The sequence below is a fragment of the Camellia sinensis genome, chromosome 2 (assembly GCF_055761805.1).
Source record: "Camellia sinensis isolate YWXY chromosome 2, ASM5576180v1, whole genome shotgun sequence".
In the NCBI taxonomy this organism is placed as follows: Eukaryota; Viridiplantae; Streptophyta; class Magnoliopsida; order Ericales; family Theaceae; genus Camellia; species Camellia sinensis.
The window spans coordinates 170,930,509-170,957,537 of record NC_138962.1 but is presented as its reverse complement, the minus strand read 5'-3'; the positions used below and the strand labels follow the sequence as shown (position 1 = coordinate 170,957,537).

At 40.8% G+C, this 27,029-nt stretch overlaps 2 protein-coding genes across 2 annotated transcripts; one reads left to right on the top strand and one right to left on the bottom strand.

Annotated features, from left to right (window-relative positions):
- The first annotated feature begins 1,943 nt into the window (after positions 1-1,943).
- Positions 1,944-2,530, top strand: LOC145819240 (oxidoreductase/transition metal ion-binding protein). Its single transcript, XM_082913202.1, has 2 exons — positions 1,944-2,296; positions 2,407-2,530. Exons 1-2 carry the CDS (start codon positions 1,944-1,946, stop codon positions 2,528-2,530), a joined length of 477 nt encoding a protein of 158 aa, XP_082769328.1.
- A 3,147-nt stretch (positions 2,531-5,677) lies between these two features.
- Positions 5,678-25,556, bottom strand: LOC114260181 (cytochrome P450 CYP749A22). Its single transcript, XM_028200238.2, has 5 exons — positions 25,072-25,556; positions 24,754-24,977; positions 24,392-24,624; positions 6,878-7,253; positions 5,678-6,315 (listed from the first exon to the last, which is right to left on the bottom strand). Exons 1-5 carry the CDS (start codon positions 25,355-25,357, stop codon positions 5,887-5,889), a joined length of 1,548 nt encoding a protein of 515 aa, XP_028056039.2. The 5' UTR covers positions 25,358-25,556; the 3' UTR covers positions 5,678-5,886.
- Between the last annotated feature and the right edge of the window lie 1,473 nt (positions 25,557-27,029).

Here is a 27,029-nt window from a genome sequence, read left to right as displayed (position 1 = left end):
TGTCGATTTAGTAACGGGGGAGTTGTTTTGGGTAATATGCTGGTGCATCTGGACACACCGCAACCAAGTGGTTTTCAATAACACGGTCCACACTGAGGTGGAGCTTGCTCGGTATGCATCTGACTATTATCAAGAGTTTTGCGCTGTCCAGACTCGTATTCAAGTGCCGCAGCACGTTCTCCTGCCAATTCGTTGGAATCTTCCTGCAGAAGGGATGGTTAAAGTGAATTTTGGTGGGGCTTGCTCTGCTACTGATGGCTTTATTGGTGTTGGGATTGTGGCTCGGGACCATACGGGTGCTGTCATTGCTGCCATGTCAGCCAAACGGATGTCAACGATGGAGGTGGATTGCATCGAGGCCTTTGCAGCGCTTGCTGCTATTCAATTCGCGTTGGACCTGGGGCTCCACCACATCGTTATTGAAGGTGACTCGCTGATAATAGTTCGTGCTTTTCACTCCGATTCGAAATCCTTGGCTTCATTTGGGCATTTTGTGGAGCAGGCAAAATCTCTGCTACCCAGATTCCAATCCTGGGCTGTTCAGCACGTGAAGAGGGAAGGAAATTCAGTAGCCCACTGTCTCGCTCGGATGGCTTTTGCTATGGACAATTTTACCATCTGGCTGGAGGATGTTCCGCTTTCTTTGCATTCCCTCGTTAGGAGGGAGATGCCTCTTTGATTTGTTTCTTTGTTCCTATATTTGGCAATCTAAAAAAAAACTATACCCTTGGATGCGTATGTCAATTAGACAATAAACAATGATAGAATAATTCATTCAAAATGGAATTAACTATTTTAAATTACACAAATCTTTAATCACTTTGAGAAGGGCGAAATATTTTTTTCGTTGATTTCATTCCAATTTTTGAAGGACATTATCAATTGGAATAAATTCATATGAGTAAATCAATAAAATTTATGCAAATAGAACTCAAAGGAACAAATTGGTAGAAGAGGCAAACTAAGAGAACTACCATTGCAATTCACCCTTTATTATATGATGAAATTTTCTGTTTTTGCATATCTTATTTGAATTTTCCAAAGAAACACCATGTGTAAATTTAGAACTCCACAAATGCTATAGTCCAAGATTATTGGTCCCATAATTTTCTTGGTAAAATATTCGTTTGGTAAAAATTGAATTGTTATAGTGTGAGTCCAATGGTTCATTTGTTTAGGTAAAAAATATTTTCTATATTTTTTGATGTTTGGTACAATAGAAAATGAAAGTCTGCGAAAAACATTTTTCATGATCAATGGAAAATATTTTCATAATCAATAGAAAACTAGCCTATACAAGTAGAAAATATTTTCCACTTTTAAAAGGTGGAAAACGTTTTCAGGATAAAAATCTTATCAATGTCATCACATTACTACCGCCACTTTCACCTCCTCCACCACACCGCAATCACCGTCGCTATCACTGCCGTTGCCACCCCACCATCATGTCACCACTTTCACTTCCACCTTCGTTTCATCACTAGAACCAATACTAAACATGGGAAAAAAAAAAAAATTCATAAAAAAATATTTTCTAGTCGAAACAAACGGAGCGGTAAGTGTAAAACGAATCTGAATCATAAATTAAAACTTTTGAATAAAATTTATAGAATTATAGATGATGTTGATTGTGTTGATTAAAGTGAGAAAAATGGGGTATATAAGCTCTGATTTTCGGCGCGTGTTAATCATTGTCCATTTCAAGCGCGTGGATATTGTGCTTCAAAACAAATATTGAAAATAAGAAAAACAATTTGAAGAAAAGAAAAACAAAACCACTATATAAACCATTGTTCACCACAAGAGCTTGTCTCACAACAAACCAACCAAATAATAGTCTCTACTCACAATTTCACTTCCTCATCTCTCTCTACTCTCTACCAAATCAAAACAAACCTTCATAGCAACCTTTGAGAACCAACCCAACCAACGCTTTGTTAGAGATGTCAAATGACTACTCTTCTTCTCAGTCTTCTTTGCCCATTCACTTGTGCTTCTTCCTCCTAACACTATTCATGTTCATAAGCTTCTCATGGTACATGAACTATGAGTCCATCTTCGAAGGCTTTTTCGGCCAAATCAAACTCGCTCTCATTGTGTCCCCCTTGATTCTCCTTCTAGCTCTGCATTTGTTCTCCAACTTCAATACCCGCGGCCGGTCTCGCTCTCCCTTTTTCTTGCCGTTGCCGGAGAAAGAGTCTCTTCACAGGGCTGGTGGAACTCCATGGGGTGTTGGTCTCTTCCTTGTGCTTCTCTTTTTCATGATCTCCCACCAGTCTTCCTTTCAAGAGCGCTGGTTTCCTCTCCTCAGCAGATGATCATGATCAATAATTTATATATATACTATATAGTGATCAAATTACTGTGTTTGAAGGGTGGGCTTGTGATTAACTTCAATCTGTGCAGGGTTACTGGATTTCTTTTTTCTTCTTTAGTTGGTAAGGAAGCTGTAGTAGTTGGGTTGTGTTTGATTTTTCGATTTGAGAAGAGATTTGCAAAGAAAATAGCAGAAAATATGGAAGGAATTTAGTTTATATTTTATTTTATTTTTTCTTTTTTTGCGTCTTACTTTCGACAAATTTATCACTAGATGCGAAATTCAAACACAACTTACAAATTTGCGGATTTTGAGTTGTTAATTATTATGAGTAAATGTATAATATATGTCAACTGTAATAAAATTATCAACTTTTTTTTGTCCCAGATTTTTGGTCAAGATTTGCCATTGTTGTGTCTATTTGATACTTGTTTAATTTGAGCTGGAAAGTGCTCGTCATGATTAATTTATGGTCTAAAATTTTTATGTTTTTGGTTTATTTTCTTGATCAACAACAAAGAACCCTTTATTGACGATGGAAAACCTTACAGAAAGGAAGAAAACATCAACAAAAAAGAGAGGGATGATGCAAGCCATCACAAGGCAGCACCAATCCAAGACCCTGTTGATGAGAAACCAACAGAGACAACAACCTGGACAATACAGCAACCACCAGATGCAGCAAGTACAGCATAAACAAATCAAAATAGAGACATGCATCCTAATTCGAATACAAACAGATCAAAAAGAGGCATGCAAAGCCCAAAACAGCAGCAGAAACACAGCTACAGCAGCATTAGATACACAGCTACAGCAGATACCATCCCCACAGCAGCAAAAAAACAGGTCCAGAATCCACCCAACAGATTTTCACTCAACAGACCCAGCAGATTTTCACCCCTCAGTCCCACAAACAACCCTCAGATTATATCAGACCATACCCCCAAAAAACCAGTCCAGAAACCACCTCAGCAGGCTAAAAATTGATCAAAACCCTGGCACTCCTCAACTGCAATCCTTAATCTGAGCCAAATTGATGATTATATCCAAGACAGAGCACAAGTTCCTTTTCACAGAAGCTTTAACCCATAAAGCAAATCTAATCTTAATCAGCTCATCACCTAGCTCAGATGCACAAGGTTGCACTCCATAAAACAAACATTCATTCCTTAACTTCCAAATGGACCAAAGTATAATACATGGCAAGGCTCTCCACAATCTCCTAGCTAATTTCTTGTGCAGATTTTCACCCAACAGACCCAAGTTTTTGGTTTATTTTCAATAGGATCGGGCTATATTTTAGTTGAGTAGAGTTACGGCTCCTCTCACAACTGATCTATATAGTTAACTAAAGAGAAGCTATATACATGTTTTTTAATAATTGAGTACTCGTAGTTAATTGAAGAGAACTCACATGCTTTTCAATAATTGGATCCTGATGATTTATAAACTTAGAGAGTTTGCTTGATGTAGTAGCACCACCACTTAAAGTTGCCTCTAACAACATTTGCCTAGTTAAAGTAAGTTTTTTTAAGGGTACAAATAGCAAATGTCTCTGATCTCTCTCTCCGGTATATGGCAAACAACAATTATTAAATGATCTGATTCACCACTCATTAATGCATGATATTCTAATTAAAATTCAAAAAGCTTATAATTATACATAATGCTATGACAATGATAAATTTTGTAATTTTCCATGAGCAAATATAAGGTGTCGTTTGGCAAACTTTATTTTTTGGTTTTTTTGACTTTTTAGTCTGAGACTTTTTTGTTTGTTTGGTTTTTTTGTTTGGTTTTTTTGACTTTTTTTGCATTGGAATTACAAAATTACCCTCCACTTGAAATGATGCTTTTTTGACTTTTTGTTTGTATATGGGTCAATTTGGTAATTTTGCATCGAAAGTTAAGTGTTTTGTCATTTTGTGATTTTATGACTTTTTTTGGTCCTAATGTGCTTATGTTGTCCCAACTCAAAAACCAAACCAAGGCTAAGTAACGCCAATTTGTACGAAAATTTTACATATAAGTTTTGATTGTATAACAATACCCTTAAAATTCATAGTTGCCTCTAGCATTTAGCCGAATAGGTAGTGATGGAAGCTTGTCCAGTGCCGGTGGGGTTTCAATGCTTCAACCCCTAAACCAAGTCAAGCTCCATCAGGGGTAGGCGTGGGCATTCATCCGCTGAAACAGGTTTGGGTTAGGCCGATATTATATAATGAGAGATTTTATATCTGTTCAAACTCGGTCCAGTCCTAATATTAGGCTTCTATATCTGCGCAAGTCCAATTTAAAAAATAATCATAAATCTTAAGTCCACCAATCGGATTATATATTAATTTTTTTAAAAAAACATTTCATAATTAAATTCAATCACAAATTATATTTCTTAAATAAGTATACTGACATTATTATAAATTAAATAATTTTATGTATAAATTGAAGGATTTCGTAAATAAATTCAATCAAACATTACCACAAATGTAAGTTTCAATAAAATCAATAAAAATAAAGTTTAGATACCAACAAAAAATATTAGTTTAATGTATAAGTATATTGACATTATTGTAAATTAAATGATTTTATGTATAAATTGAAAGATTTCTTAAATAAATTCAATCAAACATTATCACTAATGCGAGTTTCAATAAAATCAATAAAAATAAAATTTAGATCCCAACAAAAAAATTTATAGTTTAATATATTATAATTAATTAATTTACTAGTGGGCCAGACTAGGTTGAAAGTATAAATCCTAAGTCAAGCCCATTAATATATCGAGCTAAAAAAGTTGGCTCAGCCTGATTTTATGGGCTAAAACAATCTTCTCAAACCCCTAAAAAATAGATTTGAACTAGGTAGGCCAACGGACCAACGCCTACCCCTAATCACCCCCCGCGCGCGGGGGGGGGGGGGAAGATTAATGAAGGAAACAATATATAGTCCATTGGATTGCCCCATTCATATTTCACTTAATTGATGAATTGTAATGAAAAAGCAAATTGTTTTGTCGATTTTAATCTAATAATACTATAAGCTTCTCCAAATGTGTGTTTATAGTGTTACACATAGGTAGATAAACAACTTATCAAGCTCAAATACTCTTTCAAAGTTGAGATATCACAACTTGAGAGAAGTTCAACCCTTCTAAATGTGTATGTTCATGGTTTACCGCTAATTGAGCCTAACTTAATGCCTTTTAGGCTTCTATAGTTATTCTTGCATAGCTACTTTAGGCTATGTTTAGAAATTACAATGATTTAAAAAATAAAAATAAAATGTATAAGGAAGTAAAATGAAAAGAAAATAAACTTTTTCTACATGTATTTAGTTGTGTAAAAGTTATGTTTAAAAAACTTGCAAGAAAATAAAAATTTATTACTTTATTTGCATAAAAGTGAAACAATTTCTTTTATTTTCTCCAAAGAAAGTAAAAATAAATAGCATGTAAAAAAAATTAAAAATAAGGACAAATTACAATAGTAGTCTCTAAATTTGTTTTCCTGTGTCATTTTGCTCCATACACTTTGGGGTTCATTATACTCATTTCACTTGTATGTCCACACTTATATTTCATAAATTATGATTTGAAGTCCATGTTGTGGGCGAACCATGAAAATCTGAATCGGGGAATGGACATAAGCTGAGGATAAGGTAAACATGTATCGTTGCAGAATCATGGAGAGTGTTATCTTTGCTTCAATGACTGCAAAATTCAAGCCCACACAAGTTCGAGGTCCAAAACCAAAGGGCAAAAATGCTGCCGATGTATTGTTGGTAGCTTTAGCCACCCCTCCTGCAAATCTTTCTGGTTTGAACAAATGAACATCTTCTCCCCATATCAAAGGGTCATGGTGAAGCGCTAAGGGAGAAATATATAACTCCATTTGTCGAGGAAGAATAAGCTTCCCTAATTGAACTTCCTTGTCCACTTTCCTCTTTATAAAAGGTACCGGAGGGTACAATCTTAAAGATTCTTCAATAATCATATTCATCTGTATCATAGGAAAAAGTTGGATTGGAATGAACATGCTAAACTTTAAGATTGCATTGAATTTTTTTGTTAAATTTAAAATAAATGCTAGAAAAAAAGAAAAGAAAAAAAGGTGATGATATACTTCTTAAACAATTAATAATGATGAATAACCTAACTTCTACAAATTCTAGAACTAATTAAAAAATAATATGAAACATGCAACATAAAAATATGGAGAGAAGAGAAAGTGCAAAAAAAATAGACATGTTTTTTTTTTTTTTTTTTTTTTTTTGTAGGGTATTCTGGGTCAGTTTACACACACCAGAAAAATTTGACATGTAAAGAGATGCTCAATGTCCTAAAATTATTATTCCAAGATACAACTTTTATATTCTATATATAATTTAAGTGTTCAATGAGTACAATGGTTACATATGAAATGATAATAGCTACATTAAAATTTACAAATTAATTTGTAACGCAAGAATAGTATTATAACATCTATAATTGTCAAATAATTAATTAAGAAATATTTTATATTGATTAAAAAAAACTGCAACAATTAAAATAGTTAGACTTACAATTTTGAGTCTTGCAATGCCATCTGAATTTGGATTGTTTTGGCCAAACAAATCAAGCACCTCCCTTCTAGCTTTGTCTTGCCAATCAGTATGAATAGCTAGAAGAAGAACAGTCCAACTGAGTAAGGCTGTAGTTGTTTCATGCCCAGCAAAATAAAATGTCTTGCACTCATCAACCATATCTTCTATTGAAATCCACTTGTTCTTATCTTTATCATGGTTTGCCTCCAAAAGTTTTCCTAGAAAATCGCTTTCACACCTTTCTATTTCTCCAATTTTCAATTTCTCCCTTTTCTTTATGATCTCTACAATGCAATCTCGAATCCCTTTCTCAATAGTTTCCGATTCTTTATCATCGGCACTTCTGAAAATTTGACTGGAAAATAATTTAAATTTTAATGCATGATGAAAAAGACAATTAGTACTTGGAATTGTTTTGGTGCTTAAGATAGTCACAAAGCTGTAATACGAGGCCATGTGTAAGAGGGGCTAATTTGAGCCCACTAAATTATTTAGGCCCAATAGCCCAAGATTAGTGGGCCCGAATTTATCGCAAGTCCAAGAATCGGTGGGCCCAGATTTATCGCCATCAAACGGATTGAATCGCTGTAAGCCTCGAAAGGGTTCGGGTCCACGAACCTAGAGACTTACTCGGGCCCGGACTCGAAAGGGTATTAAGCAAGCCTAGAGATCTGAGGCACTCGGACTCGAAAGGATTCGGACCCACGAATCTAGAGATCCGAAGTACTTGGCTTCGAACGGATTCAAACGCAATCTAGAAGTCGCTCCGTTAATGAGTCCCAGAACACTTGCGGGCTCGGAGCTTTCCGGGATCTACGCACCAGAACCATGGGCGTAATGGAGTTCGAACAAAGGACCCGATCCCGAGGACGGTGAGTGGAGATAAATTCACTCTTCGGTTAAACTAGCCTATACCCGGGTCGAGGTGGCACGACCTCGGGGGGTCCATGAGACTCGGCAATATTTTGCGGCAGGACGTCCTCTGGGACTACCCCTGACCCTTTGGGATGATTGGGGATCATTGGTTAGGTGTGGCTAAGAAGAAGGGTTCGTCGAGGGACTGATCTCCTCTTCGGGGTTTTCTCATCCTCGGAGAAGTCACCTCCTCGGAGAGGTCACTTCCTCGGACAAGGTGGTTAGAGAGAATATCCCCCATGTGCCTTGCACATGGGCTCCATCCTACATCATGAGGTGCCTATAAATAGCACCCACCCATAGCTTTACAAGGGATGGATTTTGGAGATTTTTAACTCTTGGGAAAGAACTAATTTCCCTTCTCCATTATCAACCTTGAGAGTGAAAGTGGGAGATCCCTGGGAGAACCTTGCCATTATTCTATTCTCTAGCCATTTTGCCTTCTTCTTCACCCAATCTCTTATCTCCATCATCTCCTTTGTTGTTGTGTTCCTAAGTTGAGATTATTGAAGAATCTAAGCCTCTCATTATATTCTAGAGAATTCGAAGTTATTCTTCAAGGATGAGAAAACCCCGAAGAGGAGATCAATCCCTCGGCGAACCCTTCTTCTTAGCCACACCTAACCAATGATCCCCAATCATCCCAAAGGGTCAGGGGTAGTCCCAGAGGACGTCCTGCCGCAAAATATTGCCGAGTCTCATGGACCCCCCGAGGTCGTGCCACCTCGACCCGGGTATAGGCTAGTTTAACCGAAGAGTGAATTTATCTCCACTCACCGTCCTCGGGATCGGGTCCTTTTTTTAGGCTCACACGTGCCTTTGTTGTTTGGCACACACGGATAATGCTCTTTTTTTTTTTATTTAAGGAAAGTGCCAAAACCCTAAGCCTCACCAAAATCTTTTACACAGCCGCCACACCTACTCTCTTTCTTTCTTTAACCCAGCTTTTCTTCTTCTTTAAGAAAAACTTGTTTCTACAATACCAGAGCCCATTTCGGCACACTTTCTCTGCTGCGATTTCACCACTTCTCAGCCTCTACTGTCCAGCTCCGATTACGCACGTCGCCCTACTCAACGCGACGTGTGTGGCCACCGTTCAGCTTGTCGCCAACACAACAACTCGGCAGCGCACACTCACTCACGGCAGTCAGTACACTGCGTTGCTGTCCTGCTCCAGCCGCTGCTGCGCTACGGTTCGGCTCGCACCTGTGACCTCACTGCGCTACGGTTCGGCTCGCACCTGTGACCCAAGCCGCTGCTCACTGTCGGTGCTTCATTTCGGCCCAGCAACGCCACTTCAGAACTCCGAACAGAGCTCAGTCTTGCTCTGCCGAAGACCACCACTGTTTGTGTGTTACTTGTTACAGCAGCCTTAGGTGCCGCAGCAGCCGCCTCAACCTGCGCTACTGTTCTTTGCTGCGCTGTTGTTCACTGATTATATCTGCTCCGAATACGCCAACACCGCGATCCTAGCCATCGCCCGTTCAGCTCGCCAACTTCAATGTTTGCTCACTCCGGCGCCACTTCATCACGATCTCGGTTTGTATTGTTCTTGGCCACTCTCTCTCATGGGCGTGGCCTTCAGATCTGTAAGTATTTTATCGAAACCCACTCTCGATCCTCTTGCTTTGATGAAATCTGAATTTCTTTTGATTTGGGCGTTTAAGATTTGTGGGCATTGTTTTATATTAATTTTGAATTTGAGATAACTGAAGCTTCCATTGAATCTTGACTTGCATATGAAATGTAATCCTGAAATTCATATTCTGGAGCTTCATTTTTGGTGGGCCTTGGTCTTCCTCTCAACTAATTTCATTTTTTTTTTTTTTTTAAAAAACTTTCTTCTCTTGATTTCGGGTTTCAAAAAAATCTGGGTAAATTTTGGCCCTTGAACAACTTGATTTAATACTCCGAGAATTTGCAATTTTTCACCTGAGATAGGTAATACTCTGTTGAATTTCATGACATTGCACTCCTGCTAATATTTAAAACTTGAGCCCGTGCTTTGATGATTTTGATACAAATAGAGCTATTGAAAAATATTGATCACTCGTTGGTTGTTTCAGTTTTTTTTTTTTTACTTTGCTGTTTGACAAACTTTGGGCAAATATATATATATATATTGATTATCATATATATATATTTTTGTTTAGAGCTCAGATTACCCACATTAGCCTTGGCTTGTGCACAATCAATTGCTGCTTCCGGCTTCAGCTTATCCGACGTCGACCACGCACGTTCGCCCTCTCAACGCAACGTGTGTGGTCTTGCCCAACCTAGCTCCACATCGCTGCTTCCGGCTTCAGCTTATCCGACGTTGACCACGCACGTTCGCCCTCTCAACGCAACGTGTGTGGTCTTGCCCAAGCCTAGCCCAGTCTTGTTGATTACAGTCTGTAAAGCCTCTCTGATTTCAGCTTATATTTCCAGTATCGGCTTCGGACTTCACCTCTCTAACTGCCCAAATTTGTAAGTATGACATTCGACCCCCTCTTCCGAATATAAATATATTTAAATATATATAAATATATTTTGTGGCAATGTAGAGGGCTCAAGCAATCTGATGAAAATAAAAATAAAATACATAAATAAAAACTGAATCTGAATATGGACTCAATTTTTTTGTGGCAATCCCAATGATATATTTTTTTTTTTTTAGCTCAAACACCGTGATTTTGGCCATATGAAAACATGCACTAGCACTTGAAACCTTATTGAGGTGCTTGGCTTGAACATAATTTGTTGAACCTTATCACCGAGGAAAGGCCGAATATAACTTGTTGACTAGTATTTGAGCTCCATTTTTGACATGGAGAGGGAAAACCCTGGACTTATGAATATGGACTTTGGAAAGGACATTCTTGTAATTTGCATAATGATCCATTGAATCTTGCTACTGATAAGCAATGTAATATACTTCGGATCTCGGGCCTGAAATTTACTATTGAACTTCACTCTGTCCAAATTTTGAACCCCGTATAAATTGGACCTTTAATATAGAACATAGTGACTTTAAGAAATTGACCCAATTGAACTTCATCATGAAGCGACCTATGACATTGCACCTCTTATTGATGATAGAAGACGAAAATCTATATGTTGATGATGCACCCATTGGTATTAAAATTTGTTGAGCTTGAAGAATATCCAAGAAAATGAATTGTTGATGACGTCCGAAGTTGAATTTGTTGATAAACCCATCATGTTGCATGTAACAATATTCTGAATTTTAATACGGTCAACTCTTTAATATTTATACAGGTTATTTCAGCCATATGTCTTCTCGAAAGAAACCCGTTGTCCCGGGGTCATCGGAACCGGCTCTCATGAAAGAGAGGGATGTACCTCCGGTATCTGAGTGGAGGAAATCTCCTTATTTTGGTCGGAAGGACCCCTTCTGGCGGGCGGCTACCTCTACCACTTCTCTTCTATCTCCGAAGGGGGCTCCATTATGTCTCACTGAGGACACTGACTCTGGCCAGGAGGCCCTCATTTCTCCTTCCTCGGTGCTACGCTTTCGGATTGAGCGGGGGGACTTTCCATACTGTTATCCTCAGTTCAAGGCCTTCTCAAACCCTCCTTTCGGTTGGCAAGAGTGGGTCGATGATGTCCTCTCGGACAAGAGCCTCTGTCAACGGCTTCAGGAGGCTCGGCTATTGATCCCGGTGAAAATATCTAGATCTCTATCCATCCGTCGCAACAATGCTAGCCTGGAAGCCATGGCTCTTCGGTGGAGCACCGAGACACACACCTTTATACTTGGCCAGCACGAGATGGGGCCCACCCTTGAGGATGTGTTCATGTTGCTGCGTCTGGAAGTGACCGGCCCTGATGCCTTCGACCCTGAGCAGACACCCCCCGAAGATGATTCTTTGATCCAATCTCTGAAGCTAAATCTTCAAACTTGTGGTCGGTGGAGTTCTGTTTTTGATGGTTCAGCGAGGAGGACTAGTCGAGTAAGGACGGACCGTGCCTCCTATACTGCATGGATCCGTCACTTCTTCAAGGATCTTCAGCCCTTGGCCAGAGATGCTGACCCTGACTCTCGGGAGTATGAAGCCGGTCCGATGTATGGCTCCAGGCTCTATTTCTTGGGATTTCTGGCTTGCTTCCTTTCATTCTTCATTCTTCCGAGCACACCTCCGGATTCCCTCAATCCTTTCGTCTTCCCCTTGGCAGTCAGGCTCTTTAGAGGAGATCGGATCCCTTTGGCTCCCCTATTTCTTGGGAATCTCTACTATCGGCTGGATCTACTACATCGAGATATGGTTCGCTTCGTGGGTCGATATGAGCCTGTCTCCTTTATTCACAGCCAGTTCCTGCTATGTTTCTTCTTCGAGAGGTTCCCAAAATTTGCCCCTGCTCCGACTGTATTTGAGGCGGAAGTTCTTCGGGAGATAGTGGATAAAGATGGCATCCCCGTGGTCAATACTGATGGGTCTCGGACATTTGAGAAAGCGAAGTCTTGCCAGCCGTTGATTACACGGTGGTCACGTACCATTTCCACCTTATCCTTGAATACTCTGGTGGATGATCCCCGACGCTTTGTGGCACAGCCGTATGTATGCCCACCTGTGGGTGTGGCCACACCGCTTATCTATCATGGTTCCTCCCGCTCGGTGTCCTTTCCTTTGCCGAAGAACATCCCTGCACCCTTTGTTGATATGCTGATTATGATCCGTCCGAGTTCATTACCGGTGTGGCATGAGGAAGGCGTTGATAGTGCCGTTTATAGGCCCGACCGCGTAGCATGTCAATTCGGGTTTGATCAATGTGCCCCGGGGCCAGCACCTCCTTTATTATCATTTTCAACGAGCTACGGGAGCTTCAGTCGCGGGCTTGTACACACCGTGCTTCCCATATCCGGCTCTTTGACGATGCCAGGCTTGAGCCGAGTAGGGGGTTTCACCCCCTCTTTCAGGCGGTATTGGCAGAAGAATATCGATGCGTTTATTGCATTTGTCCAGAGCAGACCGACCGTATGTTTGCCTCCGCCGATTTATAAGAAGGATTCTTCTCTTCGGCTACCCGAGAGCCGAAAATCTGACCACATGTACGAGAGTTTCTTCACCTCATCTGCTCCAACTGACCCTTCTGCTCGGGCATCTGCTTCTAGCTTGGCAATTACTTCTCCGGAGCCAGTCCCTTTGAATAAGGCCTCTGGTCCTCGGACGACCCGCCTTAAGAAGATGGCTCACAAGAGGACTTCTGATGCCAGTCCTTCCGCTCCTCGCCTTTCCAAAAGGCTTCATGAGGTACCCGAAATTTTTGATTTGAAGCTACTTTCCTTTTTGCGACTATACCTTCTAAAAATGAAAACTTTTATTTGCCCATGTTGTGCAGGATCCTGCGGTTGTTGACGTTCTCAGTATCGTGGCTCCTGGCCATGCTGCCTCCCCCAGGCCGGACTCAGACTTGGACGACACCCTCCCTTTGTCTGCAAGACTTGTGAAGATGTGCACCCCTCGTATAGCAGTTATAGATGACGATGATGATGAGGTTGAGTCCTCCGATCATTTTTGTGACCTTATTCCACGCACGCGTCGTCATCGCCCTACCGTAGCTGAGGAGGAGCACTACCTTGGTGACGAGTTTATTGGGGCTCACCGTTCTGATGTTGAGATTGCTGGAGGGACTGATGCCACAGAAATTGATGTCGCGGGCCATGCTTCTAGAAGCGATGTAGAGATGAGGTGCGCCTCTGGGAATGGTGTGGAGGTGGATGTGCTAGAGATCTCTGAGACTCGCTCTGGCACTTATGGTGATTCTCATCCTCCGGCCCTCCTTCCTTCTTCAGGGATGACTGCTACTGTTCAGGCTTCATCAGACATTGAGATCGATCAGGTGGTCTCTACACGACCAAGTGACTTTGTTGATGCTAGGAGTCCTTCAGTTGCCCCTGCTTTGCATATTGATTCTCCTTCTGGTAATCTTTCTTTCCGAAGTTTGTCATTTACTTATATCTGTGAGAAATCTTTACTTAAATGACTTTCCTGTTCCCTACCTCTAATAAGGCCTTCTTATCTTTTCTTCAGTGTTAGCTGCTAACGGGGTCTTGCCTTCACCTACCTCAGACTCTGCTCCAGTGTTAGCTGCTACCGGGGTCCTGCCTTCACCTGCCTCGGACTCTGCTCCAATGTTAGCTGCTACCGGGGTCCTGCCTTCACCTGCCTCGGACTCTGCTCCAGTGTTAGCTGCTACCGGGGTCCTGCCTTCACCTGCCTCGGACTCTGCTCCGACTCTCTTTGTAACTCCTCACGGTTCTCCTTCTCAAGGGGGGACACCTGCCTTTGAGACGACTGCCAGAGGTTCTTCATCGCCAGTGCCTTCGAATATTTTGGATCTGAATCTTAGTGATTTCCACATTGATAGTGATGCTTTTGGTCTTTCCCCTTATCGTTCGGCATTCTCAGGCTCGGGACCTCTGCCGGGAGTTACCCCTCCGGGTGGTTCATCTAACCCGATAGACATTGGGGAGATTCCTGAGACTAGCAGCTTTCCGGCCCCAATTCCTCCTTCAGCTTCTGGCAAAGTATCATTTCTCCATTATTGGGTAGCTCCTGAGTTTGCTTCAGTTCTACAGCTTGTGCATTCAAGTTACCCGGAGACCTTTGCTTCATTTGCTTGCCAGTGTCCACTCATTCAGACTGCTCTTCTCGAGTCTTTTGCCACTATCTTATATAGCTTGGACAGGCAACGGTTGTGTGACCTTAATGGGAAAGTAGTCGAGACGGCGTATCAGGGGATCTCTGACATGGAGCGTCACCAAGTGGACTTATCATGGCTTCGGAAGCGCCTGGATATAGCTTCGAACGCCAGTCATCAGCTGGAACTTATGTCTGTGCTTGCCTCTTATCGCACCTCTATAGATGAGATAAAGGCAACTCTTCGTGAACTTGAGTCGGGTTATGCTCGGGCCTTGGAGACTTTAGAGGCACACTCTACTGTTTGTCCTCCAGATGTAGATATGACGGGCAGCTTCTTCGAGGGTGTCTTTAGGAAAGATTGAGTTTTTTTTTTATCATTACTTTCTTGCCCCTTTCGATAAAAATGTTTTATCTAGGACAATGCAATGAAATGACAAAATTTTTGTTGTTTGGATATTTTCGCATTGTTTTCTCATTCTACTTGATAAAATATTTATTTCGAATGATAGAACAATCATATGCACATGTTTACAAAAGCTGAAATATTCTCATTAGTTCTTCAACTTTCTTGACAAAAGCATAATAGATTCACTGTAAGTGATGGGATAAAACACACACCATAGAGAAAACCAGCTTCTTCATAACGCAAGGGAAATACAACCTTTAGACAAAGTAAGAAAGTGAAAATGAATTTCAACATAGATGAGTCCAACTATGGGTAGTAATGCTTGATAAACTTTGCATTGAGCGGGCCAGTTCGGAAGCCGTCTTCAACCCTTACAAGTTTGTAGTACCCGCTTGAGCTTGCCTGAACCACCTTGTAGGGCCCTTCCCATTTTGGAGAAAACTTAGGTAAAGGCTGTCCTCGCATGATTGGGTCTACAATCTTCCATACTAGATCACCTTCTTCAAACTTCCTTGGTACCACAGTCTGGTTATAGGCTCGGGCGATGGACTCATGATACCTTTCCATGACTTTTGCAGCTCTGTCATGCTTTTCCTCTAATGCTTCCAATCTGGTGGTTCGAGGCTCCAATACCATCCCCGAGGCGAGAGCCATTCGAGCAGATGGCGTTTCCAACTCTATAGGTAACACTGCCTCGGACCCATACACAAGGGAGTAAGGAGTTGCTTGAGTTGGCTTTCTCTTCGAAGTGCGATACGCCCATAGGGCTACTATCAACTGTTCGGACCAAGTCCCCCCAAACTCATCCATCATCTTGCTCAGAATCCTTATCAGTGTCTTGTTTGTGGCTTCCGCCTGCCCGTTCCCTTTTGGATAGTAGGGTGTGGATTTGTGATGCTTCACTTGGTAAGTCTCTAGGAGGCTCTTCACATATTTGTTTATGAAGGGAGTGCCGTTATCCGAGAGGATGGTGTTTGGTACTCCAAATCGGCAAATGATATTCTCTTTGATGAAGTTCGCAACTGCAGGCCCCGTAGCGTTCTTCAGAGGAATTGCTTCGACCCACTTTGTACTCAATTCTGTGGCTGCGAGAATCCACTTGTACCCCTTAGAAGATGTGGAGATGGGCCCTATCAGATCAAAATCCCAGGTATGGAACGGCCATGGCGTTCGGATACTATGCAGGTCTACAGCTGGAGCATGGATCAAATTTCCGTGTTTCTGACAAGTCTGGCACCTCTTCACGTGATGGGATGTATCTGACTCCATGGTCGGCCAGTAATACCCAAGGTGTATAAGTTGCTCGAACAGCCGAGCCCCTCCTTGATGTTCAATCTCGTGGGCTCTTCCGAGGACTAGATCTGACTCCTCCTTGGAGAGACATCTCAGGGGAGTGCCCTCAATACTTCTTCTATACAGCTTGTCCTGATCAAGAAAGTACCGCCTCGCTCTCCTCTTGAGGTGTGCAATGTCCCTCGGGCTCTCAGGTAGTGTTCCCTCTTTGAGATAGTCAATGTAGACTTGCCTCCAGTCAGGGGTATCAATTTCAAAGCAACTCTCATCCTCCCGGATGTATGACTGACACTTGGGGCATTCCCTCTGTAATTGATTTGAGTCCTTCTCCATCTCGGGCCAATAATAACCTTGTCTTTGGATTCTTCTATACAGACTGATATCCCCATCCCCGCAAGACTTTTCATGGATCTGTTGTAATCGGAAGCTTGCTTCTTGTTGGCCAATACACCGGGCTAGGAATCCGGTACCTCCTCGGAAGTAAAGTTCACCTTGAATAATTGTGAATTGGGCAAGCTTGGCCATAGTCAGTTTTCCAACTTTGCTTCTGAGTTGCTCGAGGACTTCTCCTCTCCAGTCCTCCGGAAGGCCTTTGTCTTCGGGTATTATTGAAGGTTCTGTTCTCTTCTTGATAACAATTGTTGCCTCTTCCTCTGGAATGTCAACTCTTGCCCCTAATGTTGCGAGGGCATCTGAAAACTTGTTGTCGGAGCGAGGCACATGCTCTATTTCGACCTTCTGAAATTTGTCAAGAAGCCTTTGGACTGTTGTTCGATATGTGGCCAAGGCAGGCTCCTTTAAGACGAACTGTCCTGAAACTTGCTTCACTATCAGCTTTGAGTCCCCCCGGATCCGAATCTTCTTGATACTGTGCTTCTCAGCTGCTATCAAGCCTAAAATAAGAGCCTCATACTCGGCTTCATTATTCGAACAATGGAAATCCAATTTATAAGACAAATATAACTTTTCCCCACTTTTGCTTGTAAGGACTATCCCGGTTCCTCCTTTCCCTCCGGCTGCTGCTCCGTCAAAGCTCAATGTCCAGAAGCTTTCCTCGGAAGCCATAGCTGCGTGCACCTCTCCTCTTAATTCTTCATTCACTGGTTCATAGTCACCACTTGGAAATTGGGCAAGGAGATCAGCTAAGGCTTGACTTTTGATCGCCTTGGGGGCTACACATGTGATCTCGAATTCACCCAATGCTAACAACCATCTTGCCACCTTCCCGGTTAGAGCAGGCTTGCTGAGGAGGTATCGGATTGGATCGCTTCTAGTAACAATCTGAATCTGATGTGCTAGGAAGTAATGTCTGAGCTTTTGGGCAGTGAATACCAAAGCTAAACAATGTCTCTCTACTGGAGTATATCGGACTTCTGCTCCTCGAATCTTCCGACTGATGTAATACACCGGGCGTTCTACTCCATCTACATCTTGGACCAATAATGCCCCTATGGACTTGGGGGTTGAAGTTAGGTACAACATTAGAGGCACCCCGGGCTGCGGGGCTATCATGGTCTGAGGCGAGGTCAAGGCCGCCTTGATTCTCTCAAAGGCCTTTTGGTGCTCTTGGTTCCACTCGAACTTGGCATCTCCTTTTAACAAAGAGCCGAAAGGTGCAGAGATCTCTGCCAGTGCTGGGATAAACCTCCGAATATAAGACACCTTCCCGAGGAACTTCTTTAACTCCTTCTGAGAATGCGGGGGAGGCATTGCTCTAATAGATTTGACCTTGTCTTCATCTGCCTCGATACCATGCCTATGTACAAGAAACCCGAGGAACTTCCCGGCCGTCACCCCGAAAGCACATTTGAGAGGATTCATCCTCATTTTGAATTTCTGGCACCTCTTGAATACCTTCTCAAGGTCTCGGAGATGGTCTTCTTCTTTCTTGGATTTCACCACTAGATCATCAACATAATCTTCCATCTCATGATGGATCATGTCATGAAAGATTGCAGTCATAGCCCTTTGGTAAGTTGCACCGGCATTCTTGAGTCCGAAAGGCATGACTGTATAGAAGAAGTTTCCGAGAGGTGTTCTAAAAGCGGTCTTTTCCGCGTCCTCTTCAGCCATCTTAATCTGATTGTATCCACTGAATCCATCCATGAATGAGAACATCTGGTGTCCCGAGGTAGTATCCACGAGGGTGTCGATGTGAGGAAGAGGGAATTCATCCTTTGGGCAAGATTTGTTCAAATCTCGAAAGTCTACACATACTCTGATTTGGCCATTCTTCTTCTTTACTGGCACGATGTTTGCTAACCACGTGGGGTACTGTATTGGCCGGATGAAACCAGCCTGTTGAAGTTTTTCAATCTCCTCCTTAATCTTCTCTTTGAGATCTGGATGATATTTTCGAGCAGCTTGCTTAATTGGCTTGGAGTTTGGGAACACATCAAGATAGTGGGAGACTAGGTCAGGATCTAGTCCGGGCATTTCCTTATATGACCAAGCAAACACATCTGAGTATCGGCTTATCAACTTTAACAACTGTTCCCGCTTTTCTGGGCAAAGGCTCGAACTTACGAATACCGGCCTCGGTGCATCTTGTCCATCACTCAGATCTATTTCGATAAGTTGTTCGGGCTGAGGCTTCGGCCTATCTTGCATACATTCTGGAGCCACTTCAGGCTTTATTACTATATCATTGTCAGGAGGCTCTTCTTTTGACTCGGAGTCGGTGACTGAAGAAACCGACTCCCCGCACCTTCATAAATAGTACACCATCTTGCCTCATTCTCGAACTTTCATCACCTTCCGAGGAATAGGCGGACTTTCTGTTCTAGACATTGCCCGCTTACTTGACTCTACCATCGGCTCCTTGTCATCTTTGATATCCTCCCAACGAGGAATTTTGACCCCTCGAGGCTTAGAGGTGGTGGGAACTTCTTCGACAGCCAGTTCGGTGAAGTAGATGGCATCAGAATAATGAGCTTCATGGATCTCGAAAGGCCTTTCTGTAGCCTGAATTGTCACCGTCTTCTTTCCCCATTTAGCCTTAACACACTGATGATAACTCGATGGTACAGCCCCATATCTATGCATCCAGGTCCTCCCTAGAATGATGTGATAATTTGCCTCAGAATCGATAATATGGAACTTGGTGGCTGAGCGAATCTCTCCAACGGCTAAATCAACTGTTACGCATCCGATAGTAACTCTCCTTTCTCCACCAAAGCCAGTGATGACTATCGGCTGCTTCACAATGCGTTCTTCAGAGATTCCGGCCTTTTCTAGAGTAGCGCGAGTCATAATGTTGATAGAGGCTCCACTATCTAGAAAGGCCCTTTTGAACTCAACCCCGTTAATAAAAGCAGTCACATAAAGCGGGCGATTGTGAGAAAAAGGATACTTCCGATCAACCTCGGAGAAAGTAATGGCACTAGATTGCTCTTTTGCCTTCCTCGGGATAGATCCCTCAGTCGTCATGCATTCCTCATGGTGTGCCTCAGCTATATTAATGATAGACTTGGTGATTTCTGTTCTTGCCACCTTGGAAAGTCCAAGCTGGTCAAAGAACTGCTTGAACTTTACACAGTCTTGCAAGGTTTTGGCATAGTGATCCGGATCTTTTTCCACTCTTGGAGGCTCGTAGTTAACCATCTCCTCGGTCTCCTCAAAATAAGATGCCACATAAACATGGTGTCCTCCTCTTCCATAGTATTCTTCTCCTCCTTCTGGATCAAAGGGATCTTCGCCATGAGTCATAAATGTTCTGCCCTCTGGATCGAGAGCACTTCCATAGTAAACTTGCTCACCCTCTGGCTCGAGGATGTCGTCCAGATAACAGTCATCGTCATCGAGATTAGCGATAGCCTCGATCATTGGGCCTTCATAAGCTATCATAGCAACATTCTTGCCCTTGTCTCGGTGTTGAGGATATGGTTGTTCTCGGATGTCTTGAGTCCCTCGCTTTTTGAACCTCAATTCGTCTGCTTCGACTTTATCTCTGAAGATTTTCCTGAGAGTCCAACACTTCTCTGTCGGATGTTTCAATGTACGATGGTAGACACAAAATTCAGGGCTCTCACGGTCCTTTTTTGAAGGCATTTCTTCGACATAAGGCAATTTTAGCTCTCCGTCAGCCACCCATTCCTTAACTAGAGCTTTTACTTCCTCGATTCCACATGGATAAGAAACATTCCCCTTTTCACCATTATATTGCTTCCTCTTCTGGCCTCTATGACCTCCTCCTTGTGAATTTCGGGTATCCGGGGTAGAGGCAGCAGCAACGATAGGTCCACGAGATGACTTAAAACTAGTCTTGTAACTGGCTTTAAATCCGGACTCTTGAGCCTGAGGAATGCTAATGTTCCGAGCTGCTTCTATTAATGCCGAGAAGGTGGGTAGCTTGTGGTTAACTAGAAACATTTTGTACCTGCTCAATGCCCCTTCTAGACAAATTTGAACCAGATAACTCTCCTCAACTGCTTCATGACAATCCACGGCCTTGTCCTGAAACCTTTTGACGTAGTCAAGGATGTCTTCACTTTCTTGTTGCTTTTCTTTACACAATGTAAGTGTGGTCACCTTCTCCGCCACTTGAAAGAACTTGGAGTGGAATTTGTTAACCATTTCCTCCCAACTTCGGACAGAGTTTGGGGCCAAATTAACATACCAACTATATGCTCGGTCGGTGAGGGACTTAGAGAATTCTCTCAGTCGGAGGACGTGGTTTGAACCATGAATACCTAGAGTCTCGATGAATCGCACAACATGTTCTCGGGCATTTCCTTGTTTGCCGTCGAACTTGATGAACTTCGGCACTGTATACCCCTCAGGGTATGGATAGCTCAGCATCTCAATGGGGTAAGGCGGCTTGACGTCCGGATCAGGCAAAGAGGGTAAGGTCCTCTTGCCCCGTTCGAGATCGAACATGGCCTGCACATCGGCGAGAGTGAGAAACTGTTGAGGGAGAGAGTTTGATGGTGGTATTCCCGGAACTTGGCTTATGTACCCGAAGACTGAGCTAGGGGCGTCTTGGCCATTCTGGTGTTGCGAATTCATCATTGGTGAGGACATTTGACGATACTGGCCATCAGCGCCTATAGACAAGCCAGTTGGTGATGGGATATTGAATTGAGGCCCATAGAGTCCACCGCACGGCGCCGCTATACCGGGTTGTGCTTGCAGATTTGTTGTTGGCACCAAAGGAGGCCCGCTTGGTGCTTGGGTAACATTCACTGGTGGCGTAACAAGATTAGGTGCGGGCATAGCTCCCTTTTGCGCCATCATGCTCCTTATGTTTTCCTGGACACCAGCAGTCGTTGGAGTGCCGTTCATTACACCAGAAACTCCCCTAGTCACCATTGGATCTTGGCTCGGAACGCCATGGAGCCCGGGCATGGGCAAACTGCTGCTGCCTACTGTGGTTTGAGCATGTGTTACTATGGCTGTGTTGCCATGAGCCACAGGCTGATTGGGGCCTGCTTCTCCTTGGATTTGATTTTACGCTCCGGCGGGAATAACTCCACCACCCGTTTGATTTCCGTTTGGCGCCGATGCAAAATTAGAACTCATCACTAACATGGTGTGAGTGAGATTCTGAAGAGTGGTAAGAATCTCTTGCTGAGTATTTTGAAGTCCTTCAATGGCTTCAAGCAAAAGTGGTTGATCTGGAGCCATGGTTCTGTCATCACCACCATTAGAGGATCCTTGTTGGTGAACTTCATCTTCTCCCGCCAACCTTGTTGGAGTTGTGTGGATTCCAGATCTCGTTGAGACCATTAACCAATCCGCCTCCCCAGCAGAGTCGCCAAAATGTAGGAGAGGGTTCAAGAAAGGAGTTGAAAAATTCGAAGATCTTCGAAGATCCTTGAAGAATAACTTCGAATTCTCTAGAATATAATGAGAGGCTTAGATTCTTCAATAATCTCAACTTAGGAACACAACAACAAAGGAGATGATGGAGATAAGAGATTGGGTGAAGAAGAAGGCAAAATGGCTAGAGAATAGAATAATGGCAAGGCTCTCCCAGGGATCTCCCACTTTCACTCTCAAGGTTGATAATGGAGAAGGGAAATTAGTTCTTTCCCAAGAGTTAAAAATCTCCAAAATCCATCCCTTGTAAAGCTATGGGTGGGTGCTATTTATAGGCACCTCATGATGTAGGATGGAGCCCATGTGCAAGGCACATGGGGGATATTCTCTCTAACCACCTTGTCCGAGGAAGTGACCTCTCCGAGGAGGTGACTTCTCCGAGGATGAGAAAACCCCGAAGAGGAGATCAATCCCTCGGCGAACCCTTCTTCTTAGCCACACCTAACCAATGATCCCCAATCATCCCAAAGGGTCAGGGGTAGTCCCAGAGGACGTCCTGCCGCAAAATATTGCCGAGTCTCATGGACCCCCCGAGGTCGTGCCACCTCGACCCGGGTATAGGCTAGTTTAACCGAAGAGTGAATTTATCTCCACTCACCGTCCTCGGGATCGGGTCCTTTGTTCGAACTCCATTACGCCCATGGTTCTGGTGCGTAGATCCCGGAAAGCTCCGAGCCCGCAAGTGTTCTGGGACTCATTAACGGAGCGACTTCTAGATTGCGTTTGAATCCGTTCGAAGCCAAGTACTTCGGATCTCTAGATTCGTGGGTCCGAATCCTTTCGAGTCCGAGTGCCTCGGATCTCTAGGCTTGCTTAATACCCTTTCGAGTCCGGGCCCGAGTAAGTCTCTAGGTTCGTGGACCCGAACCCTTTCGAGGCTTACAGCGATTCAATCCGTTTGATGGCGATAAATCTGGGCCCACCGATTCTTGGACTTGCGATAAATTCGGGCCCACTAATCTTGGGCTATTGGGCCTAAATAATTTAGTGGGCTCAAATTAGCCCCTCTTACACCATGAAATTTAAATTTTGTACAGTATCTATTCTAATAGTAAAGACATGGCAGTATGAACTCTATTTTTTATTTTACACTCACCTCCCTGGAGGTTTCTGACAATTACATTGGCATCCCTTTCCTTTTTTTTGAAATTACACTGGCCTCTTTTGAGGTTTATTTTAATTTGTAGATTCCTTCTTTCCGTTAGTTGGCCGTTAGTTTGACTAACAATTTTATTTTCTTTTATTTTTAATATTTTTTTTGGCAAAAGTTAGTGATTAGTTGTTAGATTAACACATAGCTATAACATTTGAAGTGATTATCTATAAATTGTAAAAAAAAATTACTTAACCAGAAAAAAAAAAATGTATCTGTAAATTAAAAATAAAAGAAATCAATTAATCATTTTGTAGGTAAACAAATTAATATGAATTATTGAAGCCAAATGACAAATGCGGTGTCCCAATTTGATTTTTGTTAATTTAGATAATGAGACTCATCAATTTTATTTTATTTATTTTTATGACAACTGAACCGTATGATATCAAATATTAATTAAAAATTACCAAATAACTTCTTTTATATTTATGTAATTAATTTTTTAATTTGTTTGATCATCACTTTTGTCACAATAATAGGTTGTTCTAGAATACACACCATTTTGTGTGTACCATATTTGGTTATAAAACACACACCATTTTATGTATACCGTATACAAGTTATAATATTTGTGGTGTTGATTACCACAAATATTATAAGTAATTTTTTTCCATCATAACTAAAAAAAAATTGAGTCATAACCAAATACCACATAAAATATAACTAAAATAATAATCGCACATTTAATAGTTATCAACAAAAATATTTCTAATGTTAAAATTACTAAACTAACCCTCCTACTAACGCCGTTAGTCACATGGGAGGTCAATGTAATTTCAGAAAAATGAGAGGAGACCAGTGTAATTGTTAGGAACCTCAAGGGGAGGTGACTGTAATTTACCCTTTATTTTATCTTTTATCCCAATCAGAGCTCAAAATAATAAAGAAAGTGACTAGTTATATGGTCTATAAAGTGTGTAAAATTTCATGGTTTATTTGATCAACAGCCATCCTCGTAGTTTATATGTAATATGGTCTATAAAGTATGTAAAATTACATTGACCATTACATGTGAATTTGATCAACAGTCATATCCTTTTGATTTTGTTGAAATAACATGTAAATTTTCAAAAATTACTTATATCACATTTTGAATGATGTGAGCACATTAATCATTTTGTAATGGGGAGACTAAAATTGACAAGATGAGTGTCACATTTTGCAACAAAACACATTTTTTTTAGGACAATTGCTGTATTAGTCATTTATTTGAGCCATTTATAAAATTGTAGTATTTGTAAGGAGTGAAGGTGTACCTGATGCCAGGAAATCTAATTTTATGAGCATTCCTGGAAACTATCAAAGTCAACTTCATCAACATCTCAAAAATATTTTTCCCTTCTTGATAACTGCTTCCAAAAGCTGTCTTAGAAATGACTTCTGATGTTAATAATCTGAACTCTTGAAACACCTCCATCTCTTTTCCTTCATATTGTTTCCACCTTTCTAGCATCACCTCAACACTTGTGACCATTGCTGGAAACATACTCTGCACACACACACACACACATATATAGCAAAATTATTTGACACAACACAACACAATAATATTAGTACTAATAATCATAGATATCATCTTGATCATTGAATATTAACAAGTGGGGTGTATCTATCTTACTTTCAAGTTCTCTGCGTGGAAAGCATGGTTGGCTAGTTTTCGCAACTTTGCCCATTTTTCGCCTTTTGAGGATGAGAGTCCATCCCCTAATAGCTTCTTGGCATGGCCTTCAACATCTATTTTTGGATAAGTGTCATCTTTGTTGTTCAATATGTCTTTGATGAGCTCTGCTTCTGTAACAACCAACTGAGCTTGATGGCCATACCAATTAAGGAAATTCTTACCTAGTTTAACAGCAATCAAAAACAAAATGTTGTTCAAATTTTAGAAATGGACTACAATTAGTAACAACCAGTGTAGAAAATTACAAAATGTTACCATATATGTTAACCCATTGAAAGACATGAGGCAGAATTCTAGGAAGTATGTTGTGTGATAAATTATTCATGGGTTTTGACATGGATTCTTTTCTCATATTGAATATCTCTTTGGTGTTTCCATGGAGAAATTTGTATGAAGGGCCTTTGATACCCTGTGACTTCATTTTGTGTTGTATTTGAATTGGAGTCCACCATACTTTGTGAAGGAACCTGGTGAGAGCCAAGAGCAGACATACAAACAAAGAGGCTGCAAGGAGGATTATGAGATTTCCTACCACACCCATAATATCTTCTTAACTATTAAAACCAAAATGACTTAAAAAAACTAATGGGAACCAAACCCATGTATTCATTTTTATATGTACTTCTTTTTGTGCACAATAATGGTGGAAAGAATCTCTGTGTTGAAGGTAGAAGACATATGCTCAGCGACGAGATTTTATTTTATATTTTAAAGATTGGTTAAAATACAATTTTTACTTTCATCCCTCATCTTCTAATTGCAATAATTAAATATCGAAGTTCAATTTGTTTCAATGTCCTGTCACTAGTTATTAAAAAAATTAACAGAAGGGAGTATGATTAAAGGTATTAAAGAAAAAAAAAATCTTAAAAAAAATTACATATATCCTTCACTTTCACTCAAATTTCACTTTAGTTTTTCAAGTTTTAACTTTCATCTAAATTTGAAATAGAATGTGATTGGGGGACTACACTGAAACTCAGGTTAAAGTCTTACGTGAGTTGAATCGTTCCAATTATGATGACCATCTAAATCGTATGCATAAAAATTACAAAATTCATGTGTGATCCTTCTAGTGTGTTTTGTATCAGTTTGATCTCTGAAAGTTTTAAATTTTCACTTTCGTCCTTCATATTGCAAGACTATGTTTTCATCTTCTTCAAAAAGTGTTTAAGCTATATTTTGTCCTTTTTAACAATATTTTAAGAACCAAAGTGACACAAAATAATTGTTTTAAAAATTATATATCTATTTTTATCATACTTCACACATTCAATTATTCAAATTTAAAAGAGAATGATTTTAGTGAGGGGTGCTCTTCAATCCAAGGATCTTTTGTACTTAAATCTATATTATTATTCTTTTATCCCAATCCAATCCTTGTTATACAATTGTGTTAATTTTGAGATTCTCATGCTTTAAAATTTTTACATTATTAACAGTGACGACTTTAGAAATTTATACAGATGGGGCCATTTCATAAGCTTAAGTTCTACAAATTTTGAAAATATTTTTTTTTAAACTAAACATTTATACTGTTTGGTTTTGAATTTTTAAAAATAGTTTCTGAATTTTTTTTATTTGTTGTGTTTTGTTGCCTTTAGTGAATTTGTTTTTCTATTTAGCCATTTTTTTAGATGTTCCTAAAAAATAAAATATTTGTGAAAAATTAGTAATTAAAAAAAAAATTCACAAATATTTTTCTTTTTAAGTGTATCTAAATTAAGTGAATCTAAAAAATAAATAAATAAATTTGCTTAAAATATTTAAAAAATTCATCAAAGATAATTAACACAACATACGAAAAACTCAAAAACTATTTTTGATAATGTTTACCAAATAATGGCAAAAATTCAGTATCACGGTGATACCATGGCACTATTGATATGCGGTATTACCTACTAATAATAAACCTATTTGTGGAGTGTGAATTTTACTCTCAAAATATAACTAGATTGCCACATATACATGAGAAGGTAAATGACAAGATGTTATTAGATGATGATACCAATAAAATAGTATTATTATTGTATTGAATATTTTTTTTTTATTTGATGGGATCTGTGATTTTTTAAAATAACCAAACTATATATAATAAAATATTAATAATAAAAATAAATTTTTTTTAAGAGCTTTTGTTTGCTTGATGGGGGGATGAGTTATAGCGATCCTGGTTCTTCCTTCTTTGATTGTTGTATCCGGACTTAGGTTCC